Source organism: Paramormyrops kingsleyae, chromosome 9, assembly GCF_048594095.1.
Source record: "Paramormyrops kingsleyae isolate MSU_618 chromosome 9, PKINGS_0.4, whole genome shotgun sequence".
Classification (NCBI taxonomy): Eukaryota; Metazoa; Chordata; class Actinopteri; order Osteoglossiformes; family Mormyridae; genus Paramormyrops; species Paramormyrops kingsleyae.
Window position 1 is genome coordinate 9488123 of NC_132805.1, and position 21692 is coordinate 9509814.

Genomic DNA, 21692 nt, shown 5'->3' on the forward strand with positions numbered 1-21692 from the left:
CCGACAGAGACCATGCACACCTTAATTCTGTGTCCAAGAGCTTCAGAAAGATGTCCAAATTCTCATGAACCCTGCAAATGTTTTAGAGTGTTCCGCCTCAGAATGATCTCTTCATCATATTTGGTGTTCGGGGCGTGTTTTTGGCCCTGTAATGGACATTCCAGCAGGAATGGCGCAATTCATTTAATTAAGCAATTCTGTTTTTGCTAAGTAGCTAATTCAGAAGGTGTCCATATGTACACAAACAGGTTGGGATCAATGGCAAATGCCATAATAAAGTCACTGTTCTTTCCATCTTTCTAGCAGTGGCTGGATCAAAGATATGATGGGATGCTGGTTTCCAAGCACCAAGTGATACATACCATAGCACAACACAATATGCAAATATGCAAAAATGTTACAATGCTACATATCAAGACTTCTAGTGCTAGTGTTGCTAATAGAAGCTTCATCAATAAATGTGTGGGACTTTGTGGGAGTTTGTTCACTCGTGAAACGTTACAGAGACACCTCCTCCCACAAGCTATTTTCCAACTCTATTTGCTGCAGGAGCACGCAACTTTTTATTAAGTCCTGAATTCTAGTCTGCTGGAGGGAAAGCTGGACATGATCGGTGACTGCGAGAGCCGCTCTGAAAACGTCTGGCCCCCCAAAAATGGAGGTTTCTTACCTGAAAGTATGGCTTAATCACTCCCTGTACCCATATGCTATGTTTGTGCTCCACTGCATCTACATGCGTCTTGATTAAGAAAAGGTCACACAGTCAGCATGTCATAATACAACATAACGTTCTTTCATGTTATATTAAAGAAAGGAATGTTTTGGTATGTTCACGTAGGGAAGTTTTTTTTTTTTTTGTGGGGGGGTGGTTTCTAAGCTCTATGCATGTTCTCCCCATGTCCTTGTGGGGCTTCCTCTGTGTGTGTGTGTGTGTGTGTGTGTACGCGCAGTGATGGGTTGCTGCCCCCTCCTGGGTTATTCCCTTGTCTGACACCCCCTGTTTGTGGACAGCAGGTTTGTATTTGTGTGTGTTGACTCTCTGCTGACTGTTCGCCACTCATATATGTTTCAGGTACAGGGGGAGGGATGCGCTTCCCCAAATCTCAGCTCATGCATACTTCACGGCAGCGAGGTCCTGTACCGGCCCTATGCCCGTCTCTAACGAGCCCCCCGGAGCCCGTCGGATCTGACGTGAAAGGAGCCATGGGGGGGGGGGGGGCTGACGGGTGGGGAAGGAGGGAAGCGGGGGGGCCGGCTGGGTATTATATCATTTTACATTTTGTAGATTTAGCAGATGCTTTTGTCCAAAGTGATGTGCAAGTGAAACAAATTGCACATCAGAAACATATAGCTGTCAAGCAGTCGACCTGGCAGTTTCCAGTGAATACCTGGGTATCGGAATCAGAGCAGGGAAGGTAATGAGGCATCAGGCTAGTAGAGTTCGCTTGAGCAATGTTTTTAGTAATAAAGCATTTATAAAGCATTTTAAACGGGGCTAACTATTTATAAAAAGGCATAACACTTTACAGCCATGTTTATTATGCATTATGAATGGTTTATGAAGCTCTAGTCATATATTTACATTAGTCTGGTGCGAGGTATTGTAGTAATGTACGTACTGAGCGCTTTGATTATTCGTTGTCTCCCTAGTTACGTTCTGTGTTCCCTGGCCCTGCCCGCTCCTTCCTCGACTCCTGCCTGCCCTCCTGCCCGTCCACCCTCCCTGTGACGCCCCTCGTGGATTTCCCCGTGTTCGTCCCCCGTGTCACCGGCTTCTGGCTCCTCGACCCTCGGCTTCCCCTTACTCAACGACGACATCGGACCACGTTCTGGACTTTGGCTTCTGTTCCCTGGCAACGACTTGGATACGGCTCGCGACCTCCCCTCTCGTAATCCCCATTAAACTTGGTTGCCTGAATCTGTCTCCGCGGATCTTTCTGGGCAGAACATTGTGTTACCAAAGATTTTTTCACCTGGCAACAGCATTCCACTCTGGGACTGTTCTTACTCTGTGACTGACAGTTATTGGAATGTACACGTAATCAGCGTGCATGCCGGTGTCCAAACAATAACAGAGCAACAGGTACCAGGCATCCAGGCGATACCTGCAGAGGCTTGTGAGTCGCAATGCTTTGGGAAGCACGGGATGTCTCCCAGAACCCCCCAGGGCCGTTTACGAGGGCGTCACACACCCGCATTAATTGCATCTGGCTGCTTCACTCGTTCGGCTTGGATGCAAATGACTGGGCGAGTCCCTGCACGTCCCCCCCCCCATCTCAGGCATGCTTTGTTTTGCTCATTACTTATCCGAAACTCGAGATTCTCAACACAAGTTCATTACACTAATTACAGGAATGCTACCAAAAAAAAATAAAATCCAGGAAAACAGCTTAGGAAAGAACACGCTGAAGATGCAGGTGGTGTGGGACCTTAATCCAGCCACGGGGAACGTGACGCAGGCAGGCGTCTGGACGAAATCCCCGGCAAGGTGCCAGGCGTGGGGCAGAGTGCGTTTTGGAGAGCTGCACAGCTGAGCCGGCTTTGACGCCAGTCAGCCATGAAGAAGACAGACTGTCCCTTCGACTGCCTGGGAAACATTTACATATGTTTACGTCAGATGGGCCCAGATGAAACATGCACAACAAATTTCACAAAGAAAGTGTTGTTTTTGTGATCTGATTGACCTTGGTGTTTTACGATTATTGTGATTGCAGACATGTGGGACTCGGAATGGACTGGCATTCCATACAGGGTGTGCCCTGCTCCATGTCCCAGGTTTACTGCTCCAGACTGACAGTGAACCTGTACTGAATATGCAGACAGATGGATGGATGGATGGATGGATGGACGAGACACACAATGGCCACTTCATTAGGTTCACCGACCCAGTATTGGGTTGGACCCACTTATCCTTCCTGAACTGTCTCAAGTATAGATGAGTTATGTGTCCAGAGGTGCCACGCTGCCCGCCACTGTTGTACTGAGCCATTATTTCTTTACTTGGGGCCTTCATGTTGGCTGTGACGAGTCTGGCCATCTTTGATCTCTCTCATTAACAAGTTGTTTTCAGCCACAAAAAAATATCACTGACAAGATTTTTTTTTCATTTTGCCGTTCTCCGCAAAGTGCAAAAATCCAACGGTGGCACCATATTAGCCACAAGTGGACCTCTTGACCCTGCATACATGCCGTGTGTGTAGAGCTGCAGCCATATGGTTCATTGTTTGGCTGTTTGCACTAAGGAGCAGGTGTATCTAATAAAGTGACCACTGAGTGTGTATTAAAAGCACACAGCAGATGTGCCAGATGGCACCTGTTAACTGCCAGTCAAGCTGGAAAAAGGCAAATGAGAGCAGGATGCCAACCAGACGGTAACCAGGATGGCAGAGGCAGGTGCCAGGTCACATGGCCTCGCTGAGACACAACATGGCTGACAAAACTTAACAGGTAATCTTAGTGGAAAACGCAGCTTTCAGAGCGGCCATCCATTTGATCTCATTCTTAGGATGATTAGACTGACTTTTTAACATTTTTTTAAGGTGGGTAGGCATAAGAGGGGCCATAATTCATACAGAGGGGCCAACCTTATTAGCCAATGATATGTGTCGAATTGGTGAGTGACAGAGGAAGGGCATCATGTGGGCCAATCAGCTTCCAGCTGGGGACAGTACCCCTGGGGCTCTGCCCCTGTATGCACACCTGCTGTCTGACCTTGTGCGTGTGTCTCACTTACCGGGGGACATGTTCAGTGTGGTTCAACAAAAGTTTATGACGCAGCCAGCCAAAGATTTTTCATTTCACGTCTCTGGATGCGTTCCAGCTGCAGATGCCAGCACAATAAAGTAGCTGGAAAATGTATTCTTGAAAATGACCACAGTGAGGGGGAAGTCCAGTTGACACAAGGAGAGATCCTGCCAGCTTTTATAACTGCAATAAATTGAAATAGCAGCTGCGGGTTAGGGTTTGGCAGCTGTAACAGGAAGCACAAATGCAAAACATGGCATGATAATATTACCCAAGAGCCTCTGCTTCCTTGACAAACCGCCATTGAAATCCCCCTGGTTTCAGAGACGTCACCGCCAATGAAGGAAAGTGGTGGTTTAAGTCGACCCGTGTTATATAACAGTGAGATACAAAGTCACCTTGACAGAAGCAGACTGTACAGGGTCCAGAACACAAACGCTAAGGGTGCATCTGAAACTAGTGAGGGGACTCGACCCCATGACCCTGCCGCAGTCATGGGTTCCACCTGAGGGTGCATATTATTAATTTTAGGGTACTATGCACCCTCAGGCACCCCTGTAAATCCAGATCTGGGCACCCTGGACTGGATGCCATGCCATCAGGTCACAGACATGTTACTGCCAATTAGTGATGCCACATGTGTTTGGAATGCACAGTTCACACATGGCTAAAGGAGGGAATGAAACCAATACCCCTAGAGTCGCAAAGTTGCAGGAATAGAGATACCCACCCGCCCCCGACTACACCCAACCAGGCCAGTTTATTTCTCATGTCTCCTGCCTGGACCACATGGTCACTCACAAGACAAGCAACACACCAGTTCGGATGCTACACCATTTATAAAGGGAGACGGGGAGATTCATTAACTGGCGGTATATTATTTTGCCATTCATACAAATACATAGAAGCTCTTCAGTTTTCACACATCCTATGTCTCTCTCCACTGAGACACACAGTTCGAGATGAGAGCCAAGCTTGTGCTCAGAGCACAGGGTCACCCATTTATCCAGGGGCCCTGGAGCAGTTTTCAGGATTAAGGCCCTTGCTCAAGGGCCCAACAGAGATATGATCACTCTGCCAGCCGCTGAATATGAACTGGTGAATTTTCTGATGCACAGAGACACACACCGCCCCTGTATCTGTGTGCCCAAGCAGGAAGTGGCTCATATCTCACAGCCCTTTGTGTCATCACTTTCCTGGTGTAAACAAATCCACACATGACCCTCTTGTGTTTGTACAAGATAATTATCCCTATATTTTACAGTCATCTGATTAAGGGGAAGTTTGAAAATACTTGTACTCAAACATGTCTCTGTTATCAGGTTACTTAGGTCAAGCTCAATGCATATTTTTTTATGTGGGAGTAAACAGTCATAAGAAATTTTCTTGAGCAGCAGCCAATGTCAGCCAACAAAAAAATCGTTCCAAGCGATCTATGGAGAAATGGGAGGCGTCTATCTGAAGGTCCTGCGGAGAGACAGCAGCCATCTTTCAGCACGCGGCGTAAACTACTCATCTGATTTACTTCAGATTCAAGCCATGAGTAAATTGGAAATCGTTAATGATTTTGTCACCAGTACCTGAAGATGGATCACCGGTGTTAGGAGGTCGTTATCCATTCCTTTTCAGTGTTTTTTTTTTTGGGGGGGGGGAGGATCAGATCGTAAGAAAATTAATTTTCACGGCAGGAAAATGACTCCAGCTGCCCCCAGAATTGGATGAGAGATTACAGGGACCAGCTTACCGTAACAAAAGGTGCTGCTGCTGTTGTCCGTGAAACTGTCTGATATCCTTTTCCCCTCAAGCAGCTAAAGGGTAACTCTCTCCATCAGCTAGGCCTAAATTCAAATTACAGACACCACAAGCACTGAGAGCATGACACACAGAGATGGTAAAGCAGTCATGTGATACAGGCTTTGGCAGCAAGCCCGGCTGGTTGGGTATCTCCCTTTTCAGGTGCAGACAGTATCATATACATCAAAATGATTAATGTAGAACGGGCAGGCAAGGAAACCAAATCAGACCTGTCGTGGGCAGAGCTTTGGCAGACTGAGCCTGGACTCTGGACCAGGATGTACTCGCAAGAAAAAGCTGGGGTCTCTATTAATTCCAGTAACCACAACCTCCACCTCACATAAAAACATTATCTCACACACTTAGGGGCGATGTGCTTTTAATCTCACCCGTTTAAACTGATTTTTCAAACTTTACATTTTTTAAACTGTGATTTTGAGCTTACACATTTTAATTGTTAAGTTTTTGAAATATGCATGAATGACATGTTGTTTATCGGCTTTTTCTTTAACGTACGTCATTTCCATCAGGAGAAATTCACCTCACCTAACTGATTTGCCAACACGGGAAGGTAAAAGGCTACAGACCCAGTTCCGGGTTTTGCAGTATGAATGTAACCACCTGTGGGATTCTGGTATTTAAAAGTTCTGGTACGTTAAATGTATGATAACGTTTTTATAAGTGAATCGGCACAGTCGTCAGTCGAGTACCATTTAGTTTGCCAATGGCCAGCAGAGGTCACTGTTTCTCCATAAATACAATTCGGTGTAGAACAAAAAAATTTGCTGGCCCCAATATAGGTAGGTATACGTAAGTACACAGTTCTTCTGTTTCAGTATTTGCATAAAATACATAACAAAGTGAAGCGGCGGTTAAGTGGGTAGCACTGTAGCCCCACCCCATTTGATTCCCACCCCCAATTTCCTCATATAATCCAAAGACATGCAATTCAAGTAAAACAATGCCTGCAAATTGCCCTTAGTGTGATTGTGTGTGTGAGCATGTGCCCTGTAACGCAGAGTTTCCCATCCCAGTCTTTGGATGGGAAACTCCAGACAGTCCAAATTTTTGCTCCCTGGCCTAGCAGGAAACTGGGAGGGACTGGCGTCCCATCCAGGGTGTCCTCTGCTCGTACCCTGGGTACCTGGGCTTCAGGTTCACAGTGACCCTGTACTGAATAAGCAAGATGGATATTAGATAATCCTTCTGAGACAGGGGATCAACCAGAAGGGTAATTTATTTGAGAAATATAACTCAGATCGTGGTTTAGATGCTTGTCAGAGCTCTGAAGTCCTCTGTGATCATAACCGTTGGGGAAAAGGCTTCCAATTGCCTGGGGCATCCCAGCCTAGGTGGGGGGGGGGGGGGGTGACTCTTCTATTCCTGAGATCACAGTGGGATTCGGCTCCTGCCCCTCACTCCTGCTGTGCCCTGTGAGTCACTGGCTGTCTGGAAGGCACGGGCCAGGGCTGGCGGGAGCGAAAATCAAAGCAGGGCCTGGCAGTCGCTGCATGGGGGCCGCCGTCTACATGTGAGAGTGTTTACCTCATTTGTTTGCCTGGCAGACACCTTTGGCCGTCTACATGTGAGAGTGTTTACCTCATTTGTTTGCCTGGCAGACACCTTTGGCCGAGCTCTCTTGACGTGACTTTTCTTCACGATTTGTTCCGTTTTTGTGTAGCGTGTGTGATGGCCTGGTGCGCAGCCACACCCGTGATCCTACCCTGCCTCTTCCTCCTCCTCTTCCTCCTCCTCGCCAGTCCCGCACCCCCAAAGTCGGTCACTAAAGCTGTTGCACTTTTGTTCCTAGAGCAGGATGGGGTAAAGTTAAGAGGAAATCCACTAAGCAGCAGGGTCGCCCTGTCCTGCACCTAAAAAATGTGGCTTTCCTCAGTGTCAGCATCTGCTTCCACATCCTGAAGCATGGCATTATGGAACATGTGACCCTATCTATGGCTTTTCTTTATTCTAAACAACAACAAGCCCGGAATGACGACAGAGGCCCATGACTTGTGTGGTTAAATTATGCAAATCACTTTCTTGGGCACCTGAGGATCACTGGCTCCGCTCCTCGACAACCCCAGGGCTGCCCTGCTTCTTGTCACCACATGTTCATTCGGGGAGGATATTTGCGTTGTGGGTTCACAGCCTAGAAAATATCAGCACAGGAAAGGAAACACTGAAAAAATCCCCCGGGAAACAGCGACACGGGTGTCACAACACAAGCCTCGACAACGCACTGTGAAGAAAAACAACAGGAGAAGCATCTGAACATGGAAAAAGACTGTAATTATGGACTATTACCACAGTGACATGTTTCTGTTAACAGCACATTTTAAGGGTTGCTAAGGACAGCAGCAGAACCATGAATTTATCTGATATAACATTCAAATCTCAAAGCATGTGAACTGACCCAGCTGATCCCAGGACAATTCCGGAGAACTGGACTGTAGTTAAACACGGTGTGTTAAAGAGCAAATAGGGTGTCCTCGGGTCACCCTAACACTCTGGCAGCAAACCGCTTCCGGATGCTGCCCCCATCAACATGAAGAACAGAAAAAGAAAAAAATTGAAACCTACACCAGCTGTGGCGATTCAGGGGTCTCAGGCTCAGCTTCACGGCCCCGGCAGCCGACTCCCCGAAGTTTCCAAGAGGTACAGATGCATGGTGACAGCGGGTTTATGTTCACGGTGAGCCTGGGGAAAGCCGGAATCATTTTCTATTACAAAACCAAAAAGATACATAACATAGAGCAAAACAAACCCCACACCTTTTTTGATTATACAACATACATTCTGTAATTACCATTCCACACTTCGTCTTCTTTGTAAATAAGGATCACTCCTTTTGATCATTAAAACAGACCTTTTGAGGGTTTCCTTCTGCTCGATCACCTTTCAGTTACAGTGTTCCCTTTGCATGGGTCTCCACCACCATCTTCACTAGCTGGAGCGACCTGCCTTAGTCAGTATCTCGCCCTCATCTCACGTTATCTCGAATAAAGTGTTACTGACATGTCAGCCATGCACAATATGCAGTGAAAACAAAATGGCGTTCTTTCTGAACCCACATTGCGACAGTCATGACCGGACAGGCATTTCAGTGGTAAAGAGAATTTGCACAGAGCAAAAGAAGATTCCCGTACAATTAACAATAATTTACGAAGAGGGGAGACAAAGGGAAGACTAATCCCCATATTTTCTTCCTAACATAACTGTGTCACAAAGAATCTGAGACTGAGTGACGACTCCAGGAAAGAATGACTAATGCATATGACATTCAACAAAAATAAACCAAAACACTAACCACAAACGGACTTCATTCACTCTGAAATAAAGACCTACTGACAGATTAGTTTTCAAGTACCAAAACTTCATTACATATATAGGAAATTTTGGGGGGAGATTCTTTGCTCCAGGATGTGTGTGATCCTACAGGAAAGCAAATCAAGAAGGCTGACTGTCTCCACCATCGGGACCCTCCCTGGTTCCCGACATTACACAATATGCTGCACGAGGCAGGTAGCTATGACAACACAACCGGCTTCTTGAAACGGAAAAACAAAATTAAATTAAATGGGTGATATATTAAAAACACTTGATTGATCCTGCCAAGTGGTTTTGTCTGTTTATGACTATGTACAGAAGTTTCTTTGGGACCATTGATATGAAAAAGATTTGGGGAAAGATTTCTTAAAGAGACATGACAAGGCATGACAGAAATATGGGAGGAATTTGTCTGACAACTTTACAGTTAGAATATAGAACCGAATTTATGCATTGGCTGTGGTGTATATGCCACCTCCCAGCGAACCCTCCAGAATTATAACCTTATGAAGCTATATGGATTTTTCAATGTGTGACTTCGAAATGTAACTTTTCATTTCATCGCGTCAGTAGCTTTGCAGACACATCATTATAAATATCATTTAAAAAAAAAAAAAAAAAAAAACGGAGTGTGGCTGACATTTGAAGATTGGGTTGTGCTCCACAAAACTTGATCAAGCTGCTGGACATTACCGGTTTTACAATGCAACTCGCCATAAGCATCATATTATGATGAATACACCAATGTTATAAATGTGCAGTGTTGCCAACTTCGGTCGGTTGGCTGGCGTGAGATTTTGAAGACAAGTCTGCACACTCATTTACATCTGTGTAACAGTTTTATTATCCTGTAAATAGTCTACATGGTCAGCAAACTGCCCCAACGCAGCTCATTTTAGGTTCATAATGGAATAATATAGATTTGCCGTAAGAAGTCTTGCGTGAGCGTGAGTCAGGAAGCGTTTGTGTTACGCCAGATGCGTGAGAGTTGGCAACCCTGTGTGCATCGTGTATAGCTAACAAACTGTCTATTTAATTCTTGTATATTTACATTATAAACTAATCCATTTGATCCCGAATTGACCTTTCAACACACCCAATAGGAACGACGCAAACACTTGGGTGTGTTTAAAAAAACTGTTTAGAGACGCCTTAACACGTTATAAATTTACGACACTGAATATGTTATACGCGGCTTAAATGTTAACCTGAGGGGTAGTCCATGAAGGAGGATTTCTTGCTTAGCCATACAACTTCTTGGATTTAAGGTAGTCTGGACTAAATGGACTTTATTTTCGTTCCCTTACATTTAGCCCAGACTACCTTAAATCAAACAAGTTGTATGGCTAAGCAAAGAAATCCTGCTTCGTGAAACAGCCCTCTGTAATCCATGACCATGTTTTATTATTGTTGTTGTTGTTATTTCCGTATTCTTTCGGAACCGTACACGGAGATGGTCAAGCTGGATTTCTTGAATAGGATATAGCGGCACTGGGGTACAGAGTGGTGTTGTGGTGACATCTAGTGGTACATTTTAGAAATGACCTGCATCCTGGGGATTGACACGTCTGAACGTGAGACATGTTTCATTGTAAGGACATAACAGTAATAATACTCTGTATCATTTCTAGTATCTTTTTTCCCATTTTAGAGATTATTCCATTACTACAAGACAGCATGAAGGCGAAAGGTAGTCACAGTGGGTTATAACGTTGTTTGTGTTCACATTAAATGATCGCCTTTTCTCTTTGGGTCATTTCCTCATTTCCATGCCGTTTTCCTGTAACACGAGTTCCCAGAAAAGTGTCGGTGCATAATGACGGGATGTAACGCACAGTGGTTCTACACAGCGGTCCTGGTAAACTTTGTAATTAGTGGATGGCTCGACCGTCACTTCAGTAAACTTATCAGTTAATCAGTTAATAAATGGTTTATTCTACCTATTCCAGGCCTATTCTACACACATATGTATGCATACATATAAATACAAACGGAGAATTTGCCAGCCCCATTTCTTGAAATGTGCAGGGGAGAGTTTTACTGTGCACAGACTATTCCACGAGTGAACTACTTTTTTAATACAAACATTTCCCTATGTCTGGCTGGGCGCCAGCGGAGAGCAATATGGCTCCAAAAGTCACATGAAAACAGGCGCAGGCAGGAGAAACGCAGAAACTGCGTCTAGAATCTCCTAATAAGCAGCGTTGACGGCTGGAAAGAGACAGCGTGACATGCTGCGCTTCTCCGCTCTATCCGAACAGCTCCGGCGCTCCGAGGAGGGCAGAGGCGTGCGGAGCTGACCAGTGACGTCAGGGCTCACAGGTGCCATGCGGTATAAAGGCGGAGGTGCGGCCAGATGTCCCTGCGGAAGAGGTAAGGGGACATAACGCGTTTAGTCGTCTAAGGTAAGCTTCCAAACGATCTGTTATTGATAATAATATGTTAAAATCTAGGTAGTTCAGAAACTAGAAAATGTTGGATATCTTTCTGTCTGTACAGGAAAGTACAGTTCGTGTACCTGTTCATTTCTTACGTCTTTTGTGGGTAGGGAAAGCCGAAATATTTTGATCGTCATTTTTTTTTTCAGTTCTGTTAACAGTTTGCGTTATTTTGCAATCTACAAACGTGGATCTTGGCATTTTAAAAAGTCAGTCGCTCGGATTACCGCAGTACAAGAACAGCACACGTATTTAGCTTAAGTCCTCGATCGGGACGGACCGGCGTTATTTTTTTTTTACAAGCGCAGATATCCGAGATTGTACGGTATGTAAAGTAATATAAATAGGAAAAGTGTAAAGTTACGAGAATGGAGTCCTGAGCTTTTTTTCATGTGAACGATGAAAATGCGTGCGATTCTTTCTCATTCATTTAATTCGTAATACTTGGGGGGAAAAGGTGTTGTTTCTTAAACAAATTCATATAGATAAATCTTAATAATATACTTAAAGAAATTAAGGCGTAGCAGGTATTACTTTTGTAACATTTTGCCTTCTCACTTCGAAACAGAAATGAATCCAATTCTTACGTCATACCTTTTGAATAAGATGTCCCTTTGAAGCTGTCTTTTGGGGGAATGTATGAAGCCGACCATGAACGAATTATTTTTTATTTTCGGCCGGTGTTTCTACTCATTCTTTGAAAATTAGCACTTGTCGGAATCGTTTTTGTCTCGCTACAGTTCAATTAGTAGTAACAAGAAACAAGAATAAAATTTTTGTTTAAAATCATCTCTCTGGGGACTTTGGAGAACGGCTTGTTTTTCCAGCTTGTGAAACAGCCGCCTAGTGTAAGTGAATAGGCTATTTTGAGTAAATATTTTAAGGTTATGCCTTAGATGTGTAGCAATACGCTTATGCCGCTTGCATTCTTGCCAAATACCAAAACCACAAATGATAACATTCAGTGCATACCTGGTGCATGACAACCTGGAGCATGTCGGTCTGTGTTTACAGTTTGTAGCTCAACTACCTGTACGTTAGCTGGTCCTTCTGATAACAGTGACACTTCCTTATGATTTTATGACCCAGGTACAATCGGGCAAAGCGCAATGAGGAAGACCACATGAACTTTGACACCGGCCTGTGACAAAGTACAAGCCTGGGTGTAGATTACGTAGCCTGGCCAGGAGGGGACTCCTCTGTTGTCAAGCCCAACTCTCACAGTGCCTCCCCAGCCCTATGGACCTTGGGCTTTCTAGAGCCGCCCGTCAGCAAGAAGCACATGTTGGCCATTGGTACCCTGCCCCCGGCAGCATCTGCACGCCCCAAAGCCCCACGTGTGCCCGGCGATGGTATGGACCCCAGCTACTGTAGTCCAGACCAAGAGGTCAAGGGGGTCCCAGTAGGAGACCCAGATTCGCTCCAGATTCGCGTCGATGCCTTCCGCAAGCTAGGCTACTCTGCCAAGGAGGCACGCAGCGTGCTACTGAAGCTGGGGCTGGGCGCGGACAACAACGCCGTGCTGGGCGAGCTTGTCCGCGCCAGCGCCGGATCCTCAGTCGACAGGGAGGCTTCCCCCTTGCCTGTTACCACGGGGCCCATGCTGGTTTCGCGGGGATGTAGCCCGGCACTGACCCAGGAGGGCGAGAAGGAGCCAGAAAGCACGTTGAAGCCCATCGTGATCGACGGCAGCAATGTGGCCATGAGGTGAGTGTATCAGTGACATTCATCTCCAGGTGTTCACCCGTCTAAATGCATCAGTGACTGAGCTAAGCCCTGTTACTCCATTCTGCATAAGAGACCTGGTTGGCTGGTGAATGAGCTTTCTGTATGTTTTGCTACTAATGTTTATTAAGTGGTAGAGGTCAGGAAAAGTATGCAGGGGGACCACATAGGCGTTGACAGCCGGTCCCTGTTTGGCATTGTTGTCATTGGCATCCAAACTTTTTAAATACATCAGGTAATTAATAAACAACACAAATATATTGGTGATATTTTGAATAATCTGTGAGTTAATGAACAGAACATTACTAATATTTTCTAATTTAAATACTTTGCTTTAAAATGTTGCACCATAGCCTGCATGATCCAGATGCCCCCCTTCATGACCTTGAATAGGACAAACAGTTACAGAAAATGGAGGGGGGGGGGGGGTCTAAAATGTTCTGTAAACATGTCTCATGGAGTACTTGGATACTTCAGTTGATTGTAAAATGTTTTTAACTCCAGACCACACAAGTCATCTGAAATGCACAACACAGTTGTGCACAAAGGTGCTGGTCAGCATCTGTAAGAGTGAGGAATTAGCAGCGGGAGTCCGGAGTTAATTTGCCAATCAAATTCTAATCAGTGCCGATGCAATTACCTTTGTAAATTGATACTTACAGCTGGATTTTAATGAAGAACAATGAGATATATTTGGATTTATATATATATATATATATATATATATATATATATATATATATATATATATATATATATATATATATATATATATATATATATATATATATATATAAAAATAACTTAAATGTAGATGCTGTGTCCAGGCTGAGCAAGTCATGCTAAATGAATTAAGTTGGAAAAACTGAGTCTTCATATGGCTTTAGCTCTGAACGTGAGCAGTTTGGTACATAAGCTTGGTACTATAAAATATTTCTTCAGCAGAAAGCTGTAGCTTCCTTGGCCCCCTCTTCCACTGGATTTAAAGAATCTTTTAATTAAGCTCATAATAATTTATGGCTTTTTTAAAACACAGTAGTGGAAACAAAATGGGCCCTGGATCTGCACCCCCCCTCACTTTTTACGGTTAGGGACCTTTTGTAGTGTGTCATAGTTCCAGACAAGACTGTATGCCCAGAAGATATATTTGTTGCCCGTCCCACTCCTTCTCCTAGGTGCTATTCTTGCTTGTCCCCATTCCCACGTCAGTACTTGCCGGAATTCATTTCTTCAACATGCAAATTGCCACCGCTGACGCTCTCTCTTGTTCCCTTCCGTCTTGGATTAGGACATGTAGAGCTAAACTGGCCCAGCAACACTCATTCAGTACACCTTTCTGTGGCAGGCTGCTCGCGTCACATGCAAAATGTGTAAATTGAGCTGACTTAACTCATTCATTGGGATCATTTTTTGTCCTTTTAAGAAATATCCATTAAAAATGTTATCTATGCCAGAAAAACCGCATCTTCTGAGTACTGCAGTTTTCCTGTAGATTTTTTTAAAAAAGGATTTAAAAAAACATGCACACACCTGTTTAATATCAACACTGGTGGGGCAAAGGATCCACACAGTGTTTCCAAAAGTATGGACTGTTTCTACATCAACAGATGCATAAAAGTGAAAAACAAACCTGACACATGACAGTGAAACCGGCACCTGTGCTTCGCACGGGGCCTGTGTTGTGGCTCCGCCTTACAGGAGCGTGAGCGCCGCACACGTGAGCTCGACAAATCATCGTCATGCAGGCCTCTGCAGTCTGACAGCAGATCCGCATCTCCACCTTGGTCCTTCTGAGACCCTGTATTTAACAGATCCGGTTCATAAGCCAGAATCTGTCACTGGCTCCTTTGGGACACCTATAGTGACATTCTCGCACATCCAGTTGGCTGATACACCAGCCCTCAAAAGGGTAAAGTGCTCACTGCTGTTGCCTAGGTCATATTTGAACCGCGAACACCAATAGTCTGATGCCCAGGCACAAAGTCAAAGGCAGGCCTGTTCACAGGAGAGACTTCCCCTACAGGCACGTTTTCAGGGTTGCCTGGAGGGAACGGAGATGGTGTTGACCTCTTTTGATCAGATCATGGTTATTTAATAAAAGCAAACACCCAAGGGCTACACAATTGAGTTAAAGTCCATTAATGGAGAAATGGACTCTGGAGGGTTATCTGGCTCCTAATCTGCTCTCAATAACAACAGAAAAGAAGAGATGAAAAGAAGACTGATAGAAAATTGAAGGAGTGAGAGAGAGAACGCACATGCTTAAGATTACACTAGCAAGAGTGTCATAAAGAAGGTGATTGGCACCTCCTTTTCCTTACCGTCCTGTCACGAGTTATTCCCCATTTCCTGTTGACCAATCAGGAGAGATGAACCATCCTGTGGGTGTTCTCCTGCTCATTTTCAGCAGGTAGTTGGCTCAACAGCACAGGTGAAGCTCAGCTGTACACAGAAGGTCAAGGGCTGCCACACTTAACACCCAGCACATGCCTCTGGCTGTTCTCAGAAACAGGATGAGGCACGTTAAGCCAAGTGAACATTCCTCATACTGCACTGATAGATCTGGATGGGTCAGCTAAAACTGTACAGTGGCATAGAGGATTGCACAGGATTTTTTGCTAAAATATTTGGAAGAACTGTGAAGTTGCAAGAAACGGTGACATAAATATTTCAATATTCCAAAATGTAGATGCTGAAGGATATTAAAACGTATGCAGTTCTAGATTTCTACTATAAAAAGGCAAGTTTTACACAGCTATGCATCTAATTTCATCAGATGCCACACTTTATACAACATCTTATAATGATGAGATGTTACCACTTACATGTGATTGTTCTGGTGTAGTAGTGCAATCAGCTGTACCTAACCCCACGGTGACACAATATGTCCAGCAAAAACAGATGACTAAGGAATATCTTTTGTGCTTTTTTTTTTTTCCATGATTGGCCCTTGCGTGGCCGTTGTAAGAGGACCCCACGTTTATTTCTGATCTGCAGAGGGTGGAAAGTATCCTGCAAGCCTTATATTAAAACATTTTTGTGGTTTTTGTGGTGACCTATTCTACAATAAAAGATTAGGATTCACCTCGGTGTGCATGTTCTGTCAAGTGTTTGCCTGCAGTGTTTTACAGCCCCATCAATTTATCAGGTTTTCAAACCGCCATGTCAGGATTTTAAAGCTAGTCGATTAACAAAGAAGGGGGAAAAAAACACTTCTGGGTTTTGAGTTTTTTGCGAATGGCTGATTTGCATTCTAGCAAGAGAAGATAATGTACTCAAACATAGAGGAGGGACAAAATACTCTCCCTGATGCAACATCTGCTTTCTTGGTCCTGTTAACATATCTGTGTGAGTCTTCTCCAGATAGTAGTGTGAAGTATGAACTTGTGACAACGGGATTGTTCAAAATGCTTTCCCATCGTCCTTTGCGAGCTTCTGCTTGGGGTGCAGGTTCTTCCAACCCTCTTTGAATGAGAAGTGGTCAAATTCCACTGACAACCCCCCCCCTCCCCAAATGACAGACTCCAGACATCCTGCCCTGATGGAAAATAAGACAAACTGCATGAAATGGCATTCCTGCCAAAAATATCCCAACGATGTTTGATTCCGTCTTTTCCCCCTCCTGTCCTCAGCCACGGGAACAAAGAGGTCTTCTCCTGCCAGGGCATCCAGCTGGCAGTCAGCTACTTCCTGGAAAGAGGCCACACCGAAATAACCGTTTTTGTGCCTTCATGGCGAAAAGAGCAGCCCAGGCCGGACGTGCCGATTACAGGTGAGATGAAACTTGTGTGCTGGTTGGACAAAAGTCTTGCTACTGGGATACATTTTAACATCTGTGTTTTTTTTTTTTTGTTTGTTTTGTGTCTGAATTGGAGTTGCTGCATTGTACTTGCTAAAACATTCTCTAGTTTGCATGTGCTGTTTTTTTTCATTCACTCACATCTTCTGCATACTTTCACCCTCTGTTTCCTTATGGCGAAAAAAACAGTCTCTGCCTGTATTTGTTAAGCAGTCACTAAGCAGGCTTACGGGGATTTGCTGCTGCTGTTCTTATTGTTGTTGTTTCTCACGATGATTTTTGGCCAACCACATGACTTCCTGGTTGGCCCCTCGTGCAAGAAAGTAGTTTTGCTGACAGGCCCCTGGTTTCGTGAGCTTTTCGGGCAGGTGAACTAGTTTTCACGAGGGACAATCCCAAGGCCAGAGTCAGTCTGCAGGAGGAAACCACTGTGGCCTGTGCAGGGGAATTCCCCACCAGGAAATAGGCCTTTTATTTCAGAAACAGTCAGCTGCTGCCAGCTTTTGGAGACTTCCGCCTACCTGATCAAACAGTTAATGCGCTCAGGTGACATGCCGTGTCTGCTCATGCCCAGTTGAAAAAGAACATGTTGTCTGAGTGACGCTGAGTCATCGGGAAAGGTTTGCGTTCCTTGTGCATCTGTGAGAATTGTCAACCATTTAGATATAGGCTCATTAATTGTGACATATAAACGGCAATTTTTGTTTGTTTTTTTTTTTTTTGGGGGGGTGGATTTACAGACCAGCACATCCTGAGGGACCTGGAGAAGAAGAAGATCGTAGTCTTCACGCCGTCACGACGCGTGGGGGGCAAGCGGGTGGTCTGCTACGATGACCGCTTCATTGTGAAGTTGGCCCACGAGACTGATGGGGTTATCGTGTCTAATGACACGTACCGCGACCTGCAGGGCGAGAAGCCAGAATGGAAACGCTTCATTGAGGAAAGACTACTCATGTACTCATTCGTGAATGATAAGTAAGTGCTTTGTAGATCAGTAGTGTTTCCCTTTGGCCTTTAGCACAAACCAGGCCTGCCTCGTTACCATGAAAGGTACTCAAAAGTATTAAATAAATTCTACAAATCTGTAACAGTTAGTACAGTTAATGTATGTTATTTTTTACTATAAAATGCAGTTTTTTATTCCCAGTCAAATTAAACATGAATTTGTGTGTGTGTGTGTGTGTGTGTGTGTGTGGTCATATATATAAATGCCTCTGGAGTGGGTGGGAACATTCTAGAATCATTGCTCACTCTTTCAGTCTCCCCCACCCCGCCCCTCGCAAGTGTCAATTTTTGTTAGCCTTTGAATATTCTTATCTTCACTCTTTCACATTGAGTGTAAAGTGTAAATAGTTGATTCATTGAATAACTTAATGGCATACAGCCACAGCTACGTGGTTTTTGTACCACTCATTCTTCAAGAACACTTCATAGTTTCACCCTTTTCCTCCTGACCCACCCCCTCCCCTCAGGTTTATGCCTCCCGACGACCCCCTGGGCCGGCATGGTCCCAGCCTGGATAATTTTCTCAGGAAGAAACCGCAGGCCTCTGAGCAGAAACGTCAGGCTTGCCCTTACGGTAAGAAGTCCTGCACTCTCCTGATCACAGAATATTATCTGTACATTAGCTTATTGATATTTAAGTGACTTTGATGCAGGCAATACCTTGATTTGTTATTAAAATGACAGGCAAAGCTCCAGAATTCCACATTTATATACAGCAGTAAGGAGCGTAACCTAAACTGAAACGGTGGTTAAAAATCTCCACTGGTGTTACTTAACCGCAGTTTACCCTGCTAGGTTGTGAACCTTTGAACTTGCTAGTTTTTGATTACAAAACCTATGTAAGTTGATAAACAGCTGTGTCCTCCAGCTATTATGGGGTCAAAGAGTTTAATTCTTTTTTTTTTTTCACAAATGTAACCATAATTTAGAAGATCTTTATAACAATCATTGTGGCATTGAGGAAAGATGAACAAAGACTCGGTTCTTGCAAAGACCTATTTTAATTAACTTCAGATTAGATCAGTCCCTGGTATGTGGAATGAAAATGAGCCAAATATTAGAGGCAGCTGTGTGTGCGTGTGCGTGTGCGCGTGCACGTGTGTGTGTGCACGTGATATATATATATAAAATCAGATCTGGTTTTCTGCCTTAACATGTAGGAAAGAAGTGCACTTATGGGATCAAGTGTAAATTTTACCACCCAGAGCGGGTGAACCAGTCTCAGCGCTCTCTGGCTGACGAGCTGCGGGAAAACGCCAAGCTGAAGGATGACAAGAAAGCCAAAAAGGGTCCCCAGCGGGATCCCTGCCACACGCAGTCCCCCGTCCCCCTGGCACAGGAGCTGGAGCAGAAGTTGAACCTGGATGGGCACTGGCCGCCGAGGAAGGTGCAACAGGTCACCGAGAATGTGCCACTGTACTGGGGCCAGTCTCCCTGGTCTGACTGGGCAGGCCAAGACTGTGCGACCAGCATTGACTCCTCCCTTGAACACCTGGACTCCGGCCTGGGCTCCTACGAAAGCCAGTACTCGGACGTGTCTCGGGGACACTCCAGCCCCTATATCGCGGATCCCAGGTTGCTCCATTGCTCCTCCAGGGACAGATCCAGGCGACATTTCGCACAATCTGGGGAGTCCAAGCGACTGGACGGGTACCAACCCAGCCAGTGCTGCCCGCACGTGCCTGTGGCTGCTGGTACGCACCAGTTCAGCCACGACCCCCACCTCAAGTTTGCCTCCCCCGGCCAGTCCAGTTACTCCACCTACTGGAGCCACCTGTACCCCCAGGACAGCCAGGCCTGCAGTCTCCCTACCAACTTCCAGCCTGGCGGGGTGGTCCCTCACCAGGACAAGTACTGGTTGTTTGAGTCCCGCTCCTCCAGTAGCCTCCCTGACCCCCATCAGATGCTCGGGCAGCATACGCAGGGATCTGTGGTCCCCTATCCTGAACAGCGGGCCTCCTTTGGGGTGGAGCGCGAGGAGGTCCGAAAGAAGCTGCAGGCTATTTTCAACCCCTACCATGTCGACAAAGTCATGGGCATGTTCCCACACCTGCTGGACCCCCAGAAGCTTGCCGCCGAGATCCTGTCTCTGAAATCCCACGGCGGAATTCCCTGACCTCCATCCCTTTTCCCCGACGGCCTACCAGTCCAGCTTCTCCATGGTGGTGATCCATGAGCTGGGACACTTGGATCCCACTGACATGTTTTGTCGTTTCAAGGGCCCTGCAAACCATAGAAGTCAGATATTTTGCTTCAAAAGGTTTGAATATAAACTAGTGTTTTTTCTGCCACATACAGCCTTATGCGCACGATGCATACTTGTCACTTCCAGACCTCATGCAATTTCTTTTAACGGTCTGGAGATTGTTGATGCATATTGCATCTTATCAGGGTGTACTAATCCGCAGTCCTTTAAATATGTGCATCTTGGCTGAACGGCCGCATAGAGCACAAGGAAAAGTTATGTTTTTTTATGCTAAAGAAATGTATAGTTTTATTAGCGCTTTGCTAATTGCAGCTGGTGTTTTAATTGCAATTACTGTAAGTGCAAATGAATTTCTTGGTAGTGGGTAGCTGTAACTTCCTCCTCTCTGTAATATGCAAGGAGTACAGAAGCTATTCTCAGTCCGCGTGGCCTTAACCCATTAGAGAAACTCTAATGTCAAACCACCACCATTAAGAGATTCAAGACCTGTAGCTCCAAATTATCTATAGAAACGCTGGCGAGAGCTTGGAAGCATTAACACTTTTCCAGGTTAAAAATCTAGGTGTTTCTTTTGTGGTTCCGAGGGACGTGGTTCCATAATGAATCTCCCAGAATCTGTTTGGGCACCGTGTGCCAAAGCGTTTAGAAGCTGTGCCTAGTGAGGCAGCCAGAGCCCAAAGCGTCACACGTGTGAATGCACTGGCCCAAAGATGGGGCCTGGCCTGAGGCCTGAGTCCTCTGCGACCAAAGAGCCCCCACCTCTGCGTACGACCCCAAGAAGCCAGAAAATGATGTGAGCTCTTCCATGAAGCAAAAGCTTTAATCAACGGTATACGACTCACTCTCTCCCACAGAGGAGTCACATGCTCAACAGAGTAAACAATTCAAGTACAAGACGCCATATTCACACCTGTGGTTCATTTATTAACTTTTCAAGTGTTAATCACAGAAGTGGGTGTGTGTGTTGGTGTGAGTGATTGAGCATGTGTGTTGTTATTAAAATAACTATTTTTTTGCATAAAGGTATTTTGTTCTCTGTTTTGGGAACCAATTGTAAAATGTTTAGAATCATTTTAATCAATGCTGGACAGCTATGTTGCTACATTTTACAAATAAAAGTATTCCCTCTCTTCCTCTGAATGTGTTATTTTTCAGTCCCCGTCTTCCAGTAGTCCTAGATTATGACGGAGTAGACTAATGACACGGAGGCAATGCAACACCAAATGTTTAATCCTCTTCTTGCATGACAAATTGTCATCTCTGTTGGAACTGTCCCAACCCCCCCTCCCAGCCTTGGAAGGACATTAAAAAACACCTGCAGTATATTTAAGTCTCAGTGGGATAATTCAGCATTTGAAACCACAGTTGGGAGCTGGCCTGTTACACATAATTCTTGGGGGCAGGACAAGATTACTTCAACCGGACCCCCCGAACATGCAACCCCTCCTAAGTGAACCATTTCCTGCTTAGAGACCGCAGCCCGGATTAGGTGCTCACAATGGTGTGACACCACCTGACTGGATTGCACGTGAGCTTGTAATGTAGCTGATGGGAAATGGGTTAAAGCAGTTGATCATATGTAATCCCAGCGACCGTTCGTCATCATCATCACAGCGAGGCCAGTTTGTGTCAGCGAGAGAATCCTGAACGGGCT

At 45.2% G+C, this 21692-nt stretch overlaps 1 protein-coding gene and 1 long non-coding RNA gene across 5 annotated transcripts; one reads left to right on the forward strand and one right to left on the reverse strand.

The window, feature by feature from the left end:
• Positions 1 to 1516: 1516 nt before the first annotated feature.
• On the reverse strand, positions 1517 to 16662 carry LOC111848875 (uncharacterized). 3 transcript variants are annotated; one of them, XR_011992943.1, is made up of 8 exons: positions 15854 to 16662; positions 15350 to 15524; positions 8119 to 8235; positions 7587 to 7687; positions 7138 to 7344; positions 5489 to 5582; positions 3734 to 3927; positions 1517 to 2587 (listed from the first exon to the last, which is right to left on the reverse strand). It is a non-coding gene; the product is annotated as an uncharacterized lncRNA (long non-coding RNA). The 3 variants fall into 3 exon arrangements; XR_011992945.1 differs by lacking the exons at positions 15350 to 15524; positions 15854 to 16662 and adding an exon at positions 8405 to 8762; XR_011992944.1 differs by lacking the exons at positions 15350 to 15524; positions 15854 to 16662 and adding an exon at positions 8345 to 8762.
• On the forward strand, positions 11127 to 21172 carry zc3h12aa (zinc finger CCCH-type containing 12Aa). 2 transcript variants are annotated; one of them, XM_072716265.1, is made up of 6 exons: positions 11127 to 11238; positions 12393 to 13010; positions 16661 to 16800; positions 17568 to 17802; positions 18300 to 18406; positions 18993 to 21172. In XM_072716265.1, exons 2-6 carry the CDS (start codon positions 12586 to 12588, stop codon positions 19946 to 19948), a joined length of 1863 nt encoding a protein of 620 aa, XP_072572366.1. In that variant the 5' UTR covers positions 11127 to 11238; positions 12393 to 12585; the 3' UTR covers positions 19949 to 21172. The 2 variants fall into 2 exon arrangements, with proteins under 2 accessions (XP_072572366.1, XP_023676991.2); XM_023821223.2 differs by having other exon boundaries at positions 11193 to 11270.
• The last annotated feature ends 520 nt before the right edge of the window (positions 21173 to 21692 follow it).